Source organism: Manis pentadactyla, chromosome 3 (assembly GCF_030020395.1).
Source record: "Manis pentadactyla isolate mManPen7 chromosome 3, mManPen7.hap1, whole genome shotgun sequence".
In the NCBI taxonomy this organism is placed as follows: Eukaryota; Metazoa; Chordata; class Mammalia; order Pholidota; family Manidae; genus Manis; species Manis pentadactyla.
Genome location: NC_080021.1, coordinates 68,213,051 through 68,232,471, shown reverse-complemented (window position 1 = coordinate 68,232,471; position 19,421 = coordinate 68,213,051). Strand labels below are relative to the sequence as shown.

At 36.2% G+C, this 19,421-nt stretch overlaps 1 protein-coding gene across 6 annotated transcripts in view; it reads left to right on the top strand.

The window, feature by feature from the left end:
- C3H8orf34 (chromosome 3 C8orf34 homolog) overlaps positions 1-19,421 on the top strand; it is a 429,407-nt gene that overhangs the window by 265,060 nt on the left and 144,926 nt on the right. For 3 of the 6 annotated variants that reach the window (XM_057498011.1, XM_057498008.1, XM_057498007.1), the window contains exon 8: positions 5,118-5,244. In XM_057498011.1, coding sequence (XP_057353994.1) covers positions 5,118-5,244 — 127 coding nt within the window. Of the gene's footprint in view, positions 1-5,117; positions 5,254-19,421 lie in introns of all 6 variants that reach the window. The other 3 variants (XM_057498012.1, XM_057498010.1, XM_057498009.1) reach the window with 1 other exon arrangement.

The following is a 19,421-nucleotide window of genomic DNA, read 5'->3' as shown; positions in this document are numbered from 1 at the left end:
TTTGGGAGGAGATTTCCGCTGCTCTACTCACGCCGCCATCTTCCGCCCCCTCCTAGAATCATTTAAAACCCACATTAAGCATTAAGATTAAGATGATTGAATTCAATGGATAAGCATCATAAGCACTGTAACAAAAACAAGAACCTTTAACGTCCATTCAAGTTGCTTCAGAACTAAGAACCTAAATTGTATAATCAAGGCCTAGAGAAGAATCCCACAGGTCATAAACATCATCCTTAGCCAAATAACTTTTTCCTTAAGACAATGCATAGCCCCTTTTCTCCCCTACCTGTTTCATTGAGCCAAGTACAGCAAGAAGTATTAACAATGACACAGATACTATCATGACTAATGAAAGAGAAACCTAGATGGTCCACTACACTATTGCCAAGAAATTGAGAACAATCTATATCCCATTTAGGGTAGAGGTGGTATAATTCATAACTTCTGCCAGAGTTAAAAATGATACATGTCTTACAGTGTTTTGTTTGTATGATTCCTATTTTTGGCCACACTGCTTTGATTGTTTGCATAAACAGTCAGTAACTGCCCCAGGTAAAGTGCTTAAATAATCAAGGGTAGGCTTATTTTGTAGTTCACATCTGAATTGTAATTTCCAGCCTTTGTGACTTATAGAATTAGGGTGTCTGTGTTTGGGTAAGTTTTATAATACTGTTCCCAATGTCTGTGAGATATTAGTATGAGACAAGCAAGACTGGCCGTCACAGCTGTGATGGAAGCAATATCTGGTAGGAACACATGGATATCCAAGAAAAAGGAATTGTTCATGACATGAGGTTGGAATCAAGACCTTACATTAGCTGGTTTACACATTTGTCTCTATTAGTCTAGATGGCAAGTAATTGGCCCATTGTTTTAAGAAGGTCATTGAATTCAAATTTAGAATTATCTTGTGTCTAATTGATAGACTGTAATAATTCCTTCTGTGAGAGAGGAACACTAGCAAAGTAACAAGTCAGTTCATTTAAGGCCATTTGTCCATGTAGGTGGGTAAAAGGCCATTGGCTGTAATTCTCCTTTGGTCTCATTTGTTGAGATTAGAATTTAGTGAGGAATGGGATATTCATCAGTCAGCAAGCTTGAAGGCTCCTGTTTGGGATAATCTGAGACTGGTGTTAGAATGTTTATGCTCAGATCTAACAATTTTAGTAAGAAGAGTATAAAAGAAAAGCCATTTTAGGGTTTGACAACCAGGGGTCTATAGAAAATGAAAAGAAGAATTTTAAGCAGATAAACAATTAAATAGTAATTAGGCAGCAGTTTTGATCCAACATCTTGTGTAGAATCTAAGGTCGTCAGATAGTTCTGAATGTCTTGGGTCATCTGTCCACTGTGAGGATGACCTGCTTCCATAGAATCTCATCTGAGAGTCTTCAGTTTGAGGCCCATTTTGGAAGAGCAATCTTCCAATTTTGATGATTCTGGATTGCTTCTTCAGTTGTGAAATATGAACCCAAGAATTTACTCCAGGGAGTTGCACTTCTGTATTTGTTGTTAACAGTATCTAATAGAGTCCCTCCCAATGAGGTTCAAGAATAGTTTTTTTCTCTGAAATAGTCTTCCAATCGATGAAATCTCATAGTTGAATATCATGAAAAAGCTGTTTAAGATATTCTAGCAACCTTAACCTGTTGGTGATAGTATTACTAGAGGAAAAGTTGCTACTCTTCCCAGGATCATGTCTTGGAGGTAATGAAGAATGAAGTGAAAGGACAAGAGTACAGAGAAACCAGCAAAGCTTTTAATGAGCGAAAAGAAAATTGATCCACTAACCGGGCAGGGACCCAAGGAAGGATTCTGTTAGGGCTGCAGTGGCTGGGGTTTATAAGCACAACAAGGAGGAAGTCCACATGGTTACCTAGGACTTGTTGCTAGGTTTGACCAGGGCTTGTTGCTACGGTTGAGCATGATATATTGGCTCCCTGTACTGATTCCTTTAGGATAGTTTCTTACTCTTCCACTTGACTGGCCAACCACAATGCCTAGCTTCAGCATCCTGCTTGGCCGACCTTTACTGGGCAACATGTCCTGTTCTACCTACCCCACTGGCTACCTTCTGCCACAGAAGGACTGGGTATAGCGCATGAATCTCCTGCAATATTTTGCTATGTCTATGTGCCTCACAGCAGAGAATAGTATCATAGGCAAAATCCTGAAACATGAATATTCAGGGAAATAAAGAGTGTGGAATATAACTGACATAAGAATGGATGGAAGTACCTTTGACCAAGGAAGCCCAAGAGTTCCTGAAAGTTTTATTATTTTTATTGCAAGGATGTCACTGATATTTCTACCTTTCCAGAAGTTTGTAGGTAGTAAGAGCAGAAAGAGATGTTTCAGTCCATCCTGAAATTAGATAGACATATAATAACTAAAGCATATTCAAATCTCATGGAAATAAGCTGTATAGAATCCATCAGAAGTTGTTTAAAGGGCCCTTGAAGCTTCAGTTTCTGGCCATGTCCCACATTTAAAATTTTTAAAGAATTACGCTGGTGACAAGCCCACGACTTAAAAATGACTTAAGCTGTCATTTAAAAAATTTCCCAGCCATGTTGATTTAAGATAGTAACCAATTTATCTGTACCAAGATGAATAGTTTCATGGAGAAATTTAGCTAATTTGCATTTGAAACCCTCCACTGCCACCAAGCAGCTGTCTTGAGAGCACCAGAGCTTATCTAAGTGAAGCTAGAACCATATTTTTAGTTTTTTGCTTTTCAAAATGGGAGACCAAATGATATTTTATAGTGGCCTCTTTGAATTCCTTTAAGGATTTATCCTTTAAGAGTTTAGATAGGATTAAAACCTTGGTTAAGGATGTTGTTTGACAAAATGATCTACTAAAGTATTTCTTTTAGCTTCTACATTATTTCATTTTTCATAAGCCTAAATTTTATAATACCTACCTTTTTATAAAGTAGGAGTGCATTTAACAGTGTCTTAAACTTTTTGTCCATTTTTAATGAGAGTTCCACAGAGTTGACTCCTTTGTTTTCAAAACATCTCATCATATTTTTTAAAAAGCATACCTGTATATATGTTTACTCTCTGGTCTTTGACTGCTTGACAAGCTTGGATAAGTGCAGTAATTCTGTTATCTGGGCTGATTTTATCTCAGGTAGATGATTATATTCTAAAGGCAAGCTTAAATTGGTGATAGCATATTCTGCTCTAGTTTCAAGTTTTGTGGTATGAGCCATCAACAAATAATATAAGTCAGAGTTTTCAGTAGGAATCCTTTAAGCTGAGTGAAGTATAACAAGTTCCCTAACTAAGCTAAGCAAATCAGGAGGTTCCCTTCTTCTGGTAGGGTTAGGCTAGTGGCAGATTAGGGTGTTGCAGTGGTAATAGTAATGTGAGAGGGAGAGACTAACAGAATCTCATGAGAGCCTACTTAGCTAGCTGAAAAGTGTATATTCTGAGGCAGTAGTAATGCCTATGTTGCATGAGGAATCATAAGATTAAGAGAGGAGCCTCTAACTAGCTCAGCAGAAGAACCCAGGTTTGAAGTAGTGGCTATTGCCCTAAACCAAGGGGAATGAAACTTTGCAATAAGGCCAAGATAATGAATTTTTATGACTCCGATGGAGTTGATTTAAAACTAAGGGCTTGCCCAGATTGCTCAGGTGTAAGTAGACATAAAAGATTTTAGTTGAGGTTGCACCTGTGGATAAAGTGAAGTTTCCTATGGCCAGGATTCTCACCTGGCCCTGGTCGGCTAGCTCACTACACATCTGTGGGCAATACATTATTATTGACTCTCTATAAAGAGCTCTGCCCAGTGCCTTGGGCAGCACAGTGGCACGGCTGCAAGGATGCAGGAGATCAGAGATGAGACTGGAGTGGTGGCAGCACCGAGGACAGAGACTGAGATGGCTGTGAGGGTAGAGAGGCCCAGATGCAGAAGATCGGCTTGCTATGTGCAGACTCACTCTGAGTGGACGGGATTCTAGTGATTGACCTGCCACCATGGGAAAAAAGTTGGGTATAAACCCTTTCACCCCCAGAACGTTCCATTGTCATTCCTCGGTCTCATTGAATCTATAGTGAACTTGCCCAGGGCTGAAACCCATTGGCAAGACACTGGATTTCTTCAAATAATGGAAGGCCTATTTATGACTTAAGCTAAAAGTTGTCACAATCTCAGGAAAATTTGATACTTGTTTGCAATATACATTTAAAACTAGAAATCATCTCTGTTGTTTTGTGAGGAACCTAAAATGTTTAGATAATCTATAGCTAATCAGGAGAGAGGGATTTCCCTCTTTTCTCAGGCTACAAGCTCAATAATGGATTATGTTTTAGCAAAATTATAATTTATCTTTTGAACTTAATGTCACTCTTTCAGTAAGGCTGAGTGCAAATAAATGGAATCCTTTTTTTTCTTTTTTACATGATTCTGATTCCTTGTTCTCTGCATAAAGGAGGAAGAATATCATGTACATATTGAATCAGGACTGAATGACCAGGGAAACGTAGATCTTTTAACTCTTGATTTAGGATCTGGGAAAAATAAAAGGTGGCATGACTACAGTTGTCCTTACCAAGTGAAGACAATAAAGAAAGGTTTAGAGTGGAAAAAAAAGAGAGGGCTTCAGATACAATTGGAGCTTGTTGAGTGGAGAAGATGAAGGAGAGCTAGTTAGAAGTGAATGATCTTATGTAACTAGTCTGGGAACCTATTTGTCTATCTCTTCTTGGTCCTATGTTGTAAACAAACACAAATATAGAAAAGCTGGTGGTCATTGACCCAGTCCTGACCATTTAGGGCAATTGCTGCAGAGATGTGGTTTTTCTTCCGTGGATGGTATCAGCAAAGGCTGTGGATCCATGTTTCATGATCGAAGATGTTCTGCTTATTATCCAAACAGATTCAGTCTTTTGCCATTTTGCTCTTGTAAATCATCTCATATAATTTGTCTCCTACTACATCTAGAAATGATTTGAAAAATAATTGATTCATGAGGTTAGATTTTTGCAAAGTGGAATTATAATGTATTGCTTAACTACTGGCAGAAACCTGAAAACATGGACTTTCATCCTTAATTCTATTGGAGTTAATATTTATTTTTGCAATTGTTTATGTTGTTACAGAGGATCTTGATGATTTAAGAATGGAGGGAGTAACTACCCTGCTACCTTCTGGGAGCAAATTTAACCAAGGTCGTGCTACTCACCCTGCTGAACTTCAGGCCAAGGTCACACTGAACATCTGTTCAAGGTGTGCCAGGTAAAACAAATAATAGGTATAGTTTGTATAAACATAATGCTGATTTTTTAAATCTAAGATTTTGATCCAAAGGGTGTACTCCTCTGTGTTAAGAAAGTCTTTCTTTAAGTTCTCTTTTGTGCTGACATTGTCAAGGGAGCTAGCCTGCGCAGTTTATCCTTGTGCCCAATGCCATGCGGACCGAGAATGAATCAGAGTTTAAATTGTTTTCACAGTTTGAGACTATTCTAAATCTGTCTCTGAATTTCATTTGCTATTTGCTCTTCTGTTCCCTTTCAAAGAAGATTCAAGGGCCTCTAAAAGTTCAAAGCTACTTTTAAAGCACCTGCATAAAGGACGAGTTTGCCTAGGTATAGTTTTAAGATCTACTGTTATTGGCCTCTTAACCTGTTCCTCATCCTGTTCACCTCCTGGAAAGAATTTAATCAGCTTGACACTTTTTAGTTTTGGCAGCTGGAAGCAATCTTTGTATATACTGTATGTGGCCAAAGAAGTAGCTTAAGTTACTGCCAAGTCAGCTCCCAGTGCTGGTTTAGCAGAAACGTGCCAAATAGCTAGAATTCATTCTTTCGTAGGAACTAAATCTCATTTGCAAAGAGGCTTTTAAGCCTGTTTAAATGATAAAACAAGCCTTCTAACCCTTATGTAAATGCTGCAGATTAGCAAGAACAGTGCACTGGCTGGCCAGTTTTATCTCCTTTCCATTTCGTCTAGCTGTTCCATTGTAGTGCTTGAGAGGGGATTAGCTGCTTGGGTATTGGGAGGGGGGTGAAGTGTAGGAAAATCAAATCAGATTTTTGAAGATTTTCCTCTTTTACCCCTTTGGAATTTTAATTTTAATTTTCCAGGCTTAAAAAATAGAAAGGACACTACTTAGAAGACCAGGGGATGAAATTTGAGACCATTAGGAGAAATGCCATAGCATAGTGAAAACACCAATGGGAAACATGCTTTAGATGAGTAATGTTTTGGTGAATTGGCTTTTTGATTAGTGCTGTGAAGAAAACTTCTAATACTTATGTGATAATATTTAGCCATTTTGATTGTACATGGAAGAGTTGTTTGGCGTTTTTTAAAAACATTTATAGTACATTTGTTCACATAGAATGTGAATGGAGAGGCATTGATACATGGTGCTTCATATAATTTGTAGATTGTTTTTTTCAAAAGGGAAAGCCTATAAAAATGATATGTTTCTAACCAATTTCAAGGATTTGAAATTGGGACCAAGCATACATGTAACCCTAAATATCTGCCATTCATTCAGCTTTCCAATGATAGAGTTAGATTGTAAATCACAAAAAACCTGCATATAAGGTGAGCTGTTAACTAACTTATTGAAGAAATATCCAACTGAATAATAATTGGTTACATTTATTGCATTCTCAGTATGTACCACATACTATTCTAAGCACACTAAATATATAAACTCATTTAATATCAAATAATGCTGGGAGTTCATTACTATTATTCTCATTTTATGGATAAGGAAACTGAGGCATGTTAAAAAACAAAATTCAACTAAGAAAATTTGAAGATTCGATTGGCTTTATTAAGTGATTCATGAATTGGGCAGCATCTCATCTAGCAAGTAGAGAGATGCTCTGAAGGAGTTATAAAAAATGGAAGGCTTTTGTAGACAGGAGGGTGGGGAAGAAGTTATTAGTGAAAGAAAAGAAGAGAATGCTTCAGGGAAGATATTCTTCCCTGAGGAGGAAGAGCAGAGGGACATCATCACACAGATCGCGTCAACTTCTTTCTGGGGAATGGAGAGAGCTCACGTGACATATTACCTCATTGGTGCCAGCTGGAAGATTCCTGATAGACTAAGACCGCATGTCTGGGGAGGATGAAACTGCAGTTAGGCTGGTTTTAAGCCTGGGTTTGGTGACCTGGCCCAACCCTCACTCTTGGACCTGTGGCTTTCCTTTTTAACAGGCATGAGTTGGTTAAATAACTTGTCCAAAGTAATCCAGCTAGGAGGTGGCAAAACAGTTTCTAACCCAGGCGGTACAGTCTGACAGTCTGCCTGCTTAGTGACTTTGTTTTATTGCTAAGCACAAAGCTATTTTCTGAAGGCAAAGTTGAAAGCCTAAAATAGAAACAATGAGAAGCAGGTTTGGGTATTTGATGTGATGGGAGTTCATGATTTTTTGGTGGAGAATAAGGCAACGTTGTACTTTCAAAAGCAAGATAGAGGGAAATGTGGTAAACCATATGGAAGAAGACCCTAGGCTGTTGAGTTTAGAGTAGCTGCTCAGTGGAAGAAAAACCAATATTTTGTCAAAGACTGAGGAATCTGAGAATTTACCTTATTTGCAACCTGACATGTTAGTCTACCACTGTTTCACAGATGCTGGAAGAAAATAGAACTCCTGGGTAGAGCACAAGGACTTACTACTCACAACAATAGCAAGGGGCAGAGTAGTAGCATTTTCACTGGTTCCTTGATCCACACATCTCACAAAATGATACAGATAGGGGAGTAGATTATAGTACATGAGAGGAACCCTGAGTTTGAGAAATCTGTTTGTAATGGGAAGTTAGCATTGCTATAGAGAGAGAGAGACTCCATATTTATCTTTCAAGGCTGTTGGCTATAGAAACATCCCTGAACAGATTTTCTGAAACAAAGGCTGTCAATGCTCATGAGATATGTAGAAATGTGAAGGATTCATGGAGAATTGTCTCCAAGTACTACTTAGAGTGGGCTACTTTTGTAATGCATTAATGTGGTTATAAGTTTTCCGTAATTCTCAAAAATATTGTTGGCTCGAGTGGTGGCTATATTGTTGGCTAGGTGCAAGTAAAGGTTTCAAGACTGAGAATTCTCCTTTTTAAGCCAGGGCTGAACAATCATCTGAGGCAGAAGTCAAAAACTGGAGGACTGTGGGTGGTATCCAGTTGTTTTCTGTGTCCACGTAATATTTTAAAATGCTGCTCAAGTAGTTACCAATTTACATAAAAACTGGGATTTCTACTTTCTCTTAAAAAGCCATACAAGTGGTAACCCTAGGCCCATATTCTCAAATGGTTGCACAGTAGGGTCTTCCCCTTCTAGACCCTTAGACCCAGCAGTTGTGCTCTAGTTCACTTCAGGTAGTCTGCCCAGCTTTACGCATTCACACAACCTGCCTGAAGTCTGAAGGCCTCTGTTTATAACTTCTGATCTGTAGAAAGGCTGGAACGCCAAAGATAAGCAGTGAATCAGGACTGAGGAATGCATGCTAAGGAACCTGACTAGGTGTAACTCTAGAGAGGGAAACTTTCCAGGCAAAATACTTTTGAAACCGAAATCATTCAAAGGGAGAAATAAAGTTTAAGAAACCCATTTATTTCTGACAAGCAGTTGTCTAGTCTCTCTCTGGACCAGGCTGCAGCAGAAGAGAGCTCCACCCAACCTTTCCCATCCAGATAAACCCCCGCATGCCCTTGTAATTACCTATTGATATGTAGATGACCACTTCACTCCACCCCTTGAAATAACTATTGATATGCAGATACACTAAAGCCAGGCAAGAGATTCTGGAAATATTACAATTTTACCCACAATAGGCTTTTGAGAGAAGGCTGTGGTGCCCAGAAAAAGGAGAGCCTACTGTCTCAGGGTACCAGGTTATGAGGAGGAGTATGGTAGGCAGGCTTAGTCGTAGAGTGACCTGATAATCCCTTGTGACTCAGATTGAGTCAGTGAGAAATCCAAAGCTGCAGACTGGACCAGCATAGTGAAGGCGAGTGCTTCATTTAGAGAACTGTGCCCGTTCTCATTGCTCTTTGTGGGCACTAGTACCCAGCCTGGAAGATAATGAAAGATAATATAGGCTTTGTACAGGAAGCCCAGACATTGGATTTTGGGCCTGGGATCAGGATTTAATTCCAAATCTCACTGGACTGCAGATGGCATGGTACTGATAGATAAGAAAGTTTAGCATAATCAATGTTAAGGTATATCATACCTTTCAAGGCTTTACAGCAAGGGAAAAATACAAACAACCTCCTTTGAAGTCTGACTAGGGACCTAACGTGCACACTCTAAATTACCTCCTGTGTTGTCTTGGAAAAAATTAACACAAATATTCAGAAAATCTGGACCTTCCTCTGTGAAATGGGGTTCCTGTAATCATGTAAGTAACTTCTTAGACAACTGAGCAGTCTGGAAGGATGTTTGGAAAGGCAGCTGGCAAAGTGTTCACAGTGAAGGTGCTGAAGGAACAGGGGCTTTCCTCTTTTTCTCTCCCTCATGGGTTAATTACCATGTAAATACTTTAGCAGTTTCAAATGCTTTGAGGGTTCCCCCTGCATCAACTTTTTGAGAAGCCCACAGTAAGGTGCTCAGATATTGAAGGAAAAAAACCCTAATTTTCCTGACATCCAGGAATTTTTTCCTGCCTGATTAGGGAGAAAGCTATGGTCCATTTTCCAGGATTTCTGTGTACAATAAAACAGTTAAGATGGCAGCATTTTTGTTTGCTTGTTTGTTTGTTTATTGTTTCTTAGAGTTTCGAGGTCAGGAAACCATTTTTCCCATAAAACTGGAGGGGAAATATATTAAGTGAGCTTAAAGAGTGTGCTGTCATCTTGAAATAATACTGTGGTCCCAAGATACTATCAACAACCTCAATATAGAGTCGACACTCAAGTGATGTTCAGTTTCTACAAAGAACCCATCAATGAGTAAGTTAATGTAAAGAGATGGAGTCTGGTCTTTAGATTGTCATTTCCCTCAGCCTCTTTTTCAAATACTGTACCACCTGAGCTACTTATGGGGTCAGAGCATCCAGAAGTGTGTTTGCATATATGTCCAGAACATTATTGCTCTTACCAAGCTGAGGGTATAACAGACAAAGCCCTCAGCACCCCTCTCATTCAGAACCTGTATGGAAGACATGACTTGTAACGAGACTACATTCTACTGGGAATGATTGAGGTATGTAAGATACACATGACCACTAGAGGGACTGCAGGAGAAGAGGAATTTGGCTCACATTAAATTGCTCTGTACGGTTTCCTGTGCAACAAAGTGAAATAATCAAGAATGTCAAAAAGTATATTGATCAGTGTAGTTACAAGAAATAAAAAGAGTATAAAACTTGGGTTTTTTTTCATAAATATTTCACACATGCTAGAAAAGTATAGATGGAAGATAGCTTGTGTTTCAAGCTGGAAAGTAATCCCAGGGTAGTGTTACTCCTATGGCTCTTGATGGCCTTAGTCTGATGTGTTGGTGCAGCAATTTCTGTGATTTAAACAAAGAGATGGCATCATCTGGCAAGTGGAAAAATGTGTAGCTAGTAGATATCTGAACACCAAGATGTATTAGGATTCTAACCCATAATATCTCTTTTTCTGCTCATAAGAGAAAGAAGCCATTATAAAATAACAATTTTAAGTAAATAAGAATTTTCAGTTTAGGCAATAGCAGTGTCCATATAATTGGTGATTTAATTCATTGCAAGGTAGATTTTTAATATATTCGTTAAGCATTTTGGCTTGACTTTTAGAAAGAGTCCAAAAATACAGCTACGAATCCTTGCATGATACAGGCAAAACATATTTCATTTGTTGCCAGAAGTTACACTAAATCATATTGACTAAAAAATAAAGTTGGTAGGTCAATAATGCAAATTATCAGTAAATAGCAGCAAAACATTTGTGGTTTTCAAAAACAGTGGTTTTCAAAATTGCAAGTTTCAATTAAATTTCTCTATTAAATACTCTGAATTTTCATTTTAAGGTAACAGAATACCAATAACAAGCAGACAAAAGCTGATACCAAGGCACCAAATTACTATTTCACTGAAGTTTATAAGCTATTTTTCTGGAAAGACCACCCATTAATTCTGTCTATCCACTGCCATTCTGTGGAGTTAAATCTTGTTTATTTGAACTCCTGCCAGGGCATGCTGGGTGGTAAGATGCTATTTGTTTTTGATGGTGCAAGTGTTTGCATTCATTCATGCTGAACATCAATAGTGCACAAAAAAAGGAACTGAAAGCCATTTTAAAAGAAATTGGATTATAGAGAATGTACAGGGATACCCGCTTAGACATTGTAGCATGAGAATGCTGGGAGATATTTGTTTCCAAAAACCCTGCTGACTTTTAACTGATTTGACTCATGTCATTGTACCAAAAACTGTTCATCATTTCTCTTAAACATCATGCCATTAAAATATTGAGTTTAATTATATGTGGACTTGATAAACAAGGAGCAGATCGTCATTGGTGATGGCATGCTGAAGATAAAATGAATGTCAAACCTTGTAAATGTGAACTAATTTCAAACTATATTAGGATTTACAAAATCCTGTATAATTTCATATGTAGGATTTATGAAAATTTGATTTGATTTGAGAAAACCTACATAATTAATCATACATTATATTCTGTATCATTTTCCTATGCATTTTTTTCTTTTTTTCCTAGTATTTTTAGAACAAAAGTTAAAGAACAAAAAGTCAATGGAGTAAATGTAAAGATTTGATGATTCCTGAATCTCGGGCAGCATCCAACTGACAAATAGTAGGGTACTCTGAGTAGTTACAAACATGGAAGGCTTTTATAATCAGAAACAAGCTGTACAAGGAAGTTATTAGCAAAAGAAAAGATTGTTCAGGCAAGGCCACATTCCCTTGGGGTGGGGGGCAAGGAGTCTTACGCAGATTACAACACTAGTGCTCATTAGGAAATTCAAACTGAATGGTTTAAAATTTCATTCCTGGGAAAGGTTGAAACTACAGTTAGGTTTAGGATTAAGTTTTCTTTTGGCTTAAAATAGTGACTCCGTTTTGGACCTGTTGTTACTTTGTAACATTTAAATTCAGCAAGTTCCTATTGGAAGGAAAAATAAGCAAAAGTGACAAGACGGATGCTATCATTTGTTTAAAGTTAAAAGATTTTCATAAAACTGATTTCCTATGCCTGCAGGTTTAAAAGGTTACATTTGAGTCGTGAATACAATGCACCATGTTTTAAATAACTGACATATTTAATTTGAACCAAATGCATTTATGGAGGACATGCTCTGTGTTAAGTACTGTGGTAAATTCTGGGAATAAAAAGTTACACCCCTGGCCACTAGGAACTTATATTCAAGCTGGAAATAGAATGTGAACAAATAGTACAACCAAAAAATGGTGATAGTGCTAGAGAGAAAATATATCATGGTAATATGGCTAGGTTATGCCAGACGTGATTGGTTGTTATTTTACCGGGGATATTACTGTGAGAAAAGTCCACACCCTTGGAAATACTGATATATGGCTTTCATTGTTCATTTAAGATCTGCATCAAGGAAGAAAGGAGAGCAACATCAGTCAGAATCTAGGGACCACTCTTATCTCAGTTCTTAGCCCATTAATTTCATAGTTTTGCTTTTACTTCTTAATGAAAGATCCTCCCCTTTCCCACTTCTTTCAGCAATTGCTTTATGATTCATAGGGGAGGGAGGGCTTTGGATATATGTGTGCCTGTAAACACACACACACACACACACACATACACACAATCTGAAAAGCTATTTTCTTGTTATTGACAAAAGATGGGCTTTAAAGCAAAAGAGACCTAGGTTGGAATCTCAGTTTGGACACTGAACAATTTTGGGAAACCACTTAACCTTTCTAAAGATCAATTTCCCATTTGTAACATGGTGGTAATAATTTTTCCCATGGGATTATTATAGAGTGGCTAGCTCAGTTTTGTGCATACAGTCTATTTTGAAAAAAAAATTTAAGATAAAAATAATAATATGCATTTATTTTTTTACTATTGATTTTTAAAAATTAAAGTATCATTAATATACAATCTTATGTTGGTTTCAAATGTACATCACAGTGCTTCAGCAGTCCCTGCTATCAACTTATATTGTGATTGCAAATTATTGTGTCCTTTTATCCCCCTCCCCTTCCCCCACCCCTGCAATTGCCCAACCCCTCCCCTTAGTAGCCACTAATCACTTCTCAGTGTCTGTGAGTATACTGCTGTTTTGTTCCTTCTGTTTTGCTTTGTTTTTATATTCCACAAATAAGTGAAATCATAAGGTATTTGTCTTTCTCCACTTGGCTTATTTCACTGAGCATAATACCCTGTAGTCCATCCATGTTGTTGCAAGTGGCAGGATTTCTTTTCTTTTTATGGCTGAATAATATTCCATTGTGTATATGTACCACATCTTCTTTATCCATTCACCTACTGATTGGCACTTAGGTTTCTTCCATTTCTTGGTTATTACAAACAGTGTGGTGATAAATATTGGGGCACATAAGTCTTTTCGAATAAAAGAATTTTCTTCAGGTCAATTCCTAGGAATGGAATTACTGGGTCAAATGGTATTTCTATTTGTAGTTTTTTAGGTACCTCCATACTGCTTTCTACAGTGGTTGCATCAACTGAAGTCCCACCAACAGTATAGGAAGGTTCCTATTTCTCTGCATCCTCACCAGCATTTGTTGTTTCTTGTCTTTTGGATAGTGGCCATTCTAACTGGTGTGAAATTGTTTCAATTTGCATTTCTCTGATGATTAATGATGTGGAGCATCTTTACATGTGCTTGTTGACCACTTGTATTTCTTTGGAGAAGTGTCTGTTCAGGTCCTCTGCCTACTTTTTGATTGGGTTATTTCTTTTTTGGTTGTTGAGGCATATGAGTTCTTTATATATTCTGTGTGTTAACCCCTTATCAGATGACTTGTTTACAAATATACTCTCCCATGCTGTAGGATGTCTTATTGTTCTACTGATGGTGTCCTTTGCTGTACAGAAGCTTTTTAGTTTGATGTAGTCCCATTTGTTCATTTTTTATTTTGTTTCTCTTGCCCCAGGAGATGTGTCCAGGAAAAAGTTGCTCATGTTTATGTCCAAGAGATTTTTGCCTATGTTTTCTTCTAAGAATTTTATGGTTTCATGACTTACATTCAGGTCTCTGATCCATTTATTTAACTTTTGTGTATGGAGTTAGATAATAATCCAGTTTCATTCTCTTACATGTAGTTGTTCAGTTTTCCCAACACCAGTTGTTGAAGAGGCTGTCTTTTCCCCATTGTGTAATCATGGCTCTTTTATCATATATTAATTGGCCATATATGTGTGGGTTTATATCTGGGCTCTCTATTCTGTTCCATTGATTTATGGCTTTGTTCTTGTGCCAGTACGTTGCTGTTTTGGTTACTGTAGCTTTGTACTGGAGCTTGAAGACAGGGAGCATAATACAGCTGGCTTTGTCCTTCTCTCTCAGGATTGCTTTGACTATTTGGGGTCCTTTATGGTTCCATATGAATTTTAGAACTATTTGCTCTAATTCATTGAAGAATGCTGTTGGAATTTTGATAGGGATTGCATTGAATCTGTAAATTGCTTTAGGCAGGATGGCCATTTTGACAATATTAATCCTTCCTATCCATGAATACATAACAGATTTCCATTTATTAGTGTCTTCTTTAATTTCTCTCATGAGTATTTTGTAGTTTTCAGAGCACAGGTCTTTCATCTCCTTGGTTAGGTTTATTTGTAGATATTTTGTCTTTTTGATGTAATTGTAAAATTGTAAATGAAGTTGTTTTCCTGATTTCTCTTTTTGCTAGTTCATCATTAGTACATAGGAATGTGACAGATTTTGTGTATTAATTTTTTATCCTGCAACTTTGCTGAATTCAGATATTAGTTCTAATATTTTTACTGTGGATTCTTTAGAGATTTTTTATGTACAATATCATATCACTTTCAAACAGTGGCAGTTTAACTTCTTCCTTACCAATCTGGATGCCTTTTATTTTTTTGTGTTGTCTGATTGCTGTGTCTAGGACTTCCAGTACTATGTTGAATAAAAGTGGCGAGAATGTGCATACTTGTCTTGTTCCCAACCTTAAAGGAAAAGATTCCAGCTTTTCATTGTTAAGTATGATGTTGGCTGCGGTTTTGTCATATATGACCTTTATTATGTTAAGGTACTTGTCCTTTATACCCATTTTGTTGAGAGTTTTTATCATGAATGGATGTTGAATTTTGTCAAATGCTTTTTCAACATCTATGGAGATGATCATGTGGTTTTTGTCCTTCTTTTTGTTGATATGGTGGATAATGTTGATGGATTATCTAATGTTGTATCATCCTTGCATCCCTGGGATGAATCCCACTTGATCATGATGGATGATCTTTTTGATGTATTTTTGAACTTGGTTTGCTAATATTTTGTTGTTTATTTTTGCATCTATGTTCATCAGAGATATTGGTCTGTAATTTTCTTTTTTTGTGGTGTCTTTGCCTGTTTTTGGTATTAGAGTGATGCTGGCCTCATAGAATTAATTTGGAAGTATTCCCTTCTCTTCTAATTTTTAGAAAATTTTAAGAACAGTGGGTATTAGCTTTTCTTTAAATGTTTGGTAGTATTCGGCTTTTAATATGTCCCTTCTACTAACTTTGCATTTCACTTGTTCTTCTTTTTCTTGTTTTTTTAAATTGTGATTTTAGACTGTTTACTTGGGATTTTTCCTCTTTCTTGAGGTAAGCCTGTATTGCTATGTACTCTCCTCTTAGAACTGCCTTTGCTGCCTCCCACTGATTTTGGACTGTTGTGTGTTGTTTTCATTTGTATGTATTACTTGATTTCTATTTTAATTTGTTCATTGATCTATCGATTATTTAGAATCATATTATTCAGCTTCCATATGTGTTAGATATTTTTGTTCTTTGTGTAATTTACTTCTAGTTTCATATTATTATGGTCTGAAGAGCTGCTTGATAAAATTTTAATCTTTTTGAATTTATTGAGGCTTTTCTTGTGGCCTAGTGTGTGATCTATTCTGGAGAATGTTCCATGTACACTTGAGAAAAATGTATATCCTGTGCTTTTGGATGGAGTGTTCTGTAGATATCTGTAAAGTCCATTTGATCTAATAATATGCATTTCAAAGGAAGTTTAAATATACATTTGAAACACAAGGAAGTCATGTTATGTTCTCAGATAAACAAAAGAAGTATTAAATTGAAGGTTTATGAAAAGGTCAAGAGGGTTTAGGGAATAAAATATTAAGGGTAATTTGAGTTGATTTTTAACTAGATACATATAAGCATTTTGATAGAGAGCTGTTCTTATCATTCCTCTTTGTTGATGTAAAAAATATTATATAATTGTCCTATCTATCTATCCCATTAACCCCTTTCCCAAGATTGTGATGTAATAGACACATAAAGGAAATGGATAGAATAAGAGGAAGAGAAGGATTATTTTCCTAATCATTTTTGTTAAGAAACAGTAACCTTGAATGACAACAGAAGACTGTTTATCAATGCTATAATCAGCATTAGTACACAGGTTTTCCAGTTCATACCAATAGACCTGAGGTTTTGTTTTTGTTTTTTCATCTCCATTCCATTTAGTTTATCAAGCTTTGAAGTGGTCTTCATTCGAGGTAACCACCTTTTCCTTTCTAGGCTTTCTGGGCCTTACAAAGAATCTGTGATTTGTGGAAGAGTTATTTTGGGGAAAGCCTAAAATTACCCAGAAAATAAGCGTCCTATCATCAGGGAGTGCGAATAGCATATTGCCTAGAGAAAGTCAATGCTGTCAATCTGCAGGTGGCTAAAGAGTCCTAACTTTCCACTGGGGTGCTAAATAGTACCTATGGACTACTTCCCCGCATCATAATAGGCACAACAGGGCAGAACACGCAATGAAAAGTAAACTTATTAGGAAATCTAGGAACAAACAAAGTATTTGTGGTTGTCCCACAATGTCTCCTTTATCCTATAGTTCCCTGAAAGGATACCTGAACCAGTTGAAGGAAGCAGGTTAGTACTTTGTTCCGATTCCTTTATCAGTTGATGGATATTTGGGTTGTTTCCACTTTTGCACTATTATGAATTATGCTGCTAGGAAGGTTTCAGTACAAGTTTTAGTATGAACATATGCTTTCATTTTTTTTGAGTACATATGTAGGAGTGGGTCACAGGGTAATTCTATGTTTAATTTCTAGGAACTGCCAAACTGGTTTATAAAGTGGTTGCACCATTTAACAATCCTATCAGTAATGTATGGGAACTCCAATTTTCTATCATTTTTGTTGTCTTTTTTGTTATTCCCTATTTTTTTTTATTTTAGCTCTCCTAATGGGAGTAAAGTATTATTTCATTGTGATTTTGATTTGCCTAGTAACTAATGATGTTGAGAAACTTTTCACATGCTTATTGACTATGTGTATCTCTTTTTTGTAGAAATGCTTATTTCAATTCCTTACTCATTTTTTAATTGGACCATTTGTCTTTTTTATCATTGAGTTCTAAGTATTATTTATGTAGTCTGGATACTAGAGCCTTATCAGATATATAGTTTACAAATATTTTCTCCCCTTCCAAGGGATGTATTTTCACATTTTTAATAGTATACTTTGAAGCATGAATGTTTTTAATTTTGATCGAGTCAAATTTTTCTATTTTTTCTGTTGTAATGTAGACATTTTAGTGTCATAGCTAAAAAGCAGCTGCCTAATTTAAGGTCATGAAGATTTATGCCTATGTCTTCTAAGGTTTTTGTAGTGCTAGCACTTATAGCAAGATCTATCATGCATTTTAAGTTAATTTTTATATACAGTGTGAGGCAGGGATCCAAGTTTAATCTTTTGATGTGAAATTCCAGTTGCACCGGCAACATTTGTGAAAAGATTATTCCATTGAATTGTCCTGACACCTTTTTAAAAACATCATTAATTGTAAAAGAACCCTTGCTTTCTGATGTAATATTTTCAGATCTGTCTCATGCCTTCTAGCACCAGAGCTGGAATCAGCCATTTCTCCAGGGATTCCTGTTTCCTTTCAGCAGAAAATTTATAGTGGACAATAGAATCTGCTCACTAGGGTACATTGTGGGAATGGCATTGCCTTTTAGCCATTTTACTGAAAAAGCTTAGAACAGAAAAGTACTTCATTAAATAAATATGTTAAGGCATGAATTCATAGTGATATTTCTAATCCAATTATAACAGTATAGTGTTCCTACTTAAACTCTTGGTTCCATAATTGAAGCTTATTTTAATACAAAAAATCTTACAAAAGACATAATTATTTGTTTGCTGTATTAACAACTCAAGAGAATAGATCATAGGTAAAATATGGGGTGTCCCTAAATTTTTAGTGTAGTTAAATTATTAAAGCTTAAAACTAACACCTTTGGAATACTTTATACAAAGTTATGCCAACAATTATACTAATGAATTAATTTCAGAAATTCTATGTGGATTTTCTTTTGTTTTTAGTTTTTATTGATTTCACCAAAGATTTGTAGTGAGAATATTGATTTTAGAGTCTATAGAATCACTCATTCTGCCTTACTCTCTGTGGCAAGGTAATAATGAATGGTTGGTGAATAACTGATTCCACTGTTTCAGTTCACCTTTAATTTGAGACCATTACCAAACATTCTAATATCCTAAAAGGCTTTTCCTTTTTAGTTACTAATCTTCTCTTGGTTGGGATTTTCTACAAGAAATCACTACAATTACTACAAGAAATGAGTCCAACTTTAAATAGAGATATGGAAAAACACTTTAAAATTATGTAACATGGTTTTATTTCACTACCATCTTGTTCATCCACAATGTTTTAATACATATCTATACATACAAGAGTCATATATAATTTTTGGTTGAATAAAACAATTCTGTTTCATATTAGTATAGTATTTACTTTCTAGTAATTTAGAATTACTCTACCTTCATTCACTCGGTACTGTTTTTAACTTCACTAAATACTGATGTGTTCTACAAATTTATCATTTTTCTTCTTTTTTTAATTGAAATACAGTATATATACAATATTACATCCAGGTGCGCAACATAGTGATTTGTCAATTATATACGGTACTAAATGCTTAGCACAGTAAGTTTAGTTACCTTTAGTCATCATACAAAGATATTATAATATTATTGACTATATTCCTATGCTGTACTTTCATTGCTGTGACTCATTTATTTTATAATTACAAATTTATACCTCTTTATCCCCTTCACCTATTTCACCTATCCACCCATCCCTCCCCCATGACAACCACCAGTCTGTTCTCTGTGTTTATGAGTCATTTCTGTTTTGTTTGCTCATTTGATTTGTTTTTTAGATTCCACATATAACTGAAATCATATGGTACTTATCTTTCTGTGTCTGACTTATTCTACTTTGCATAA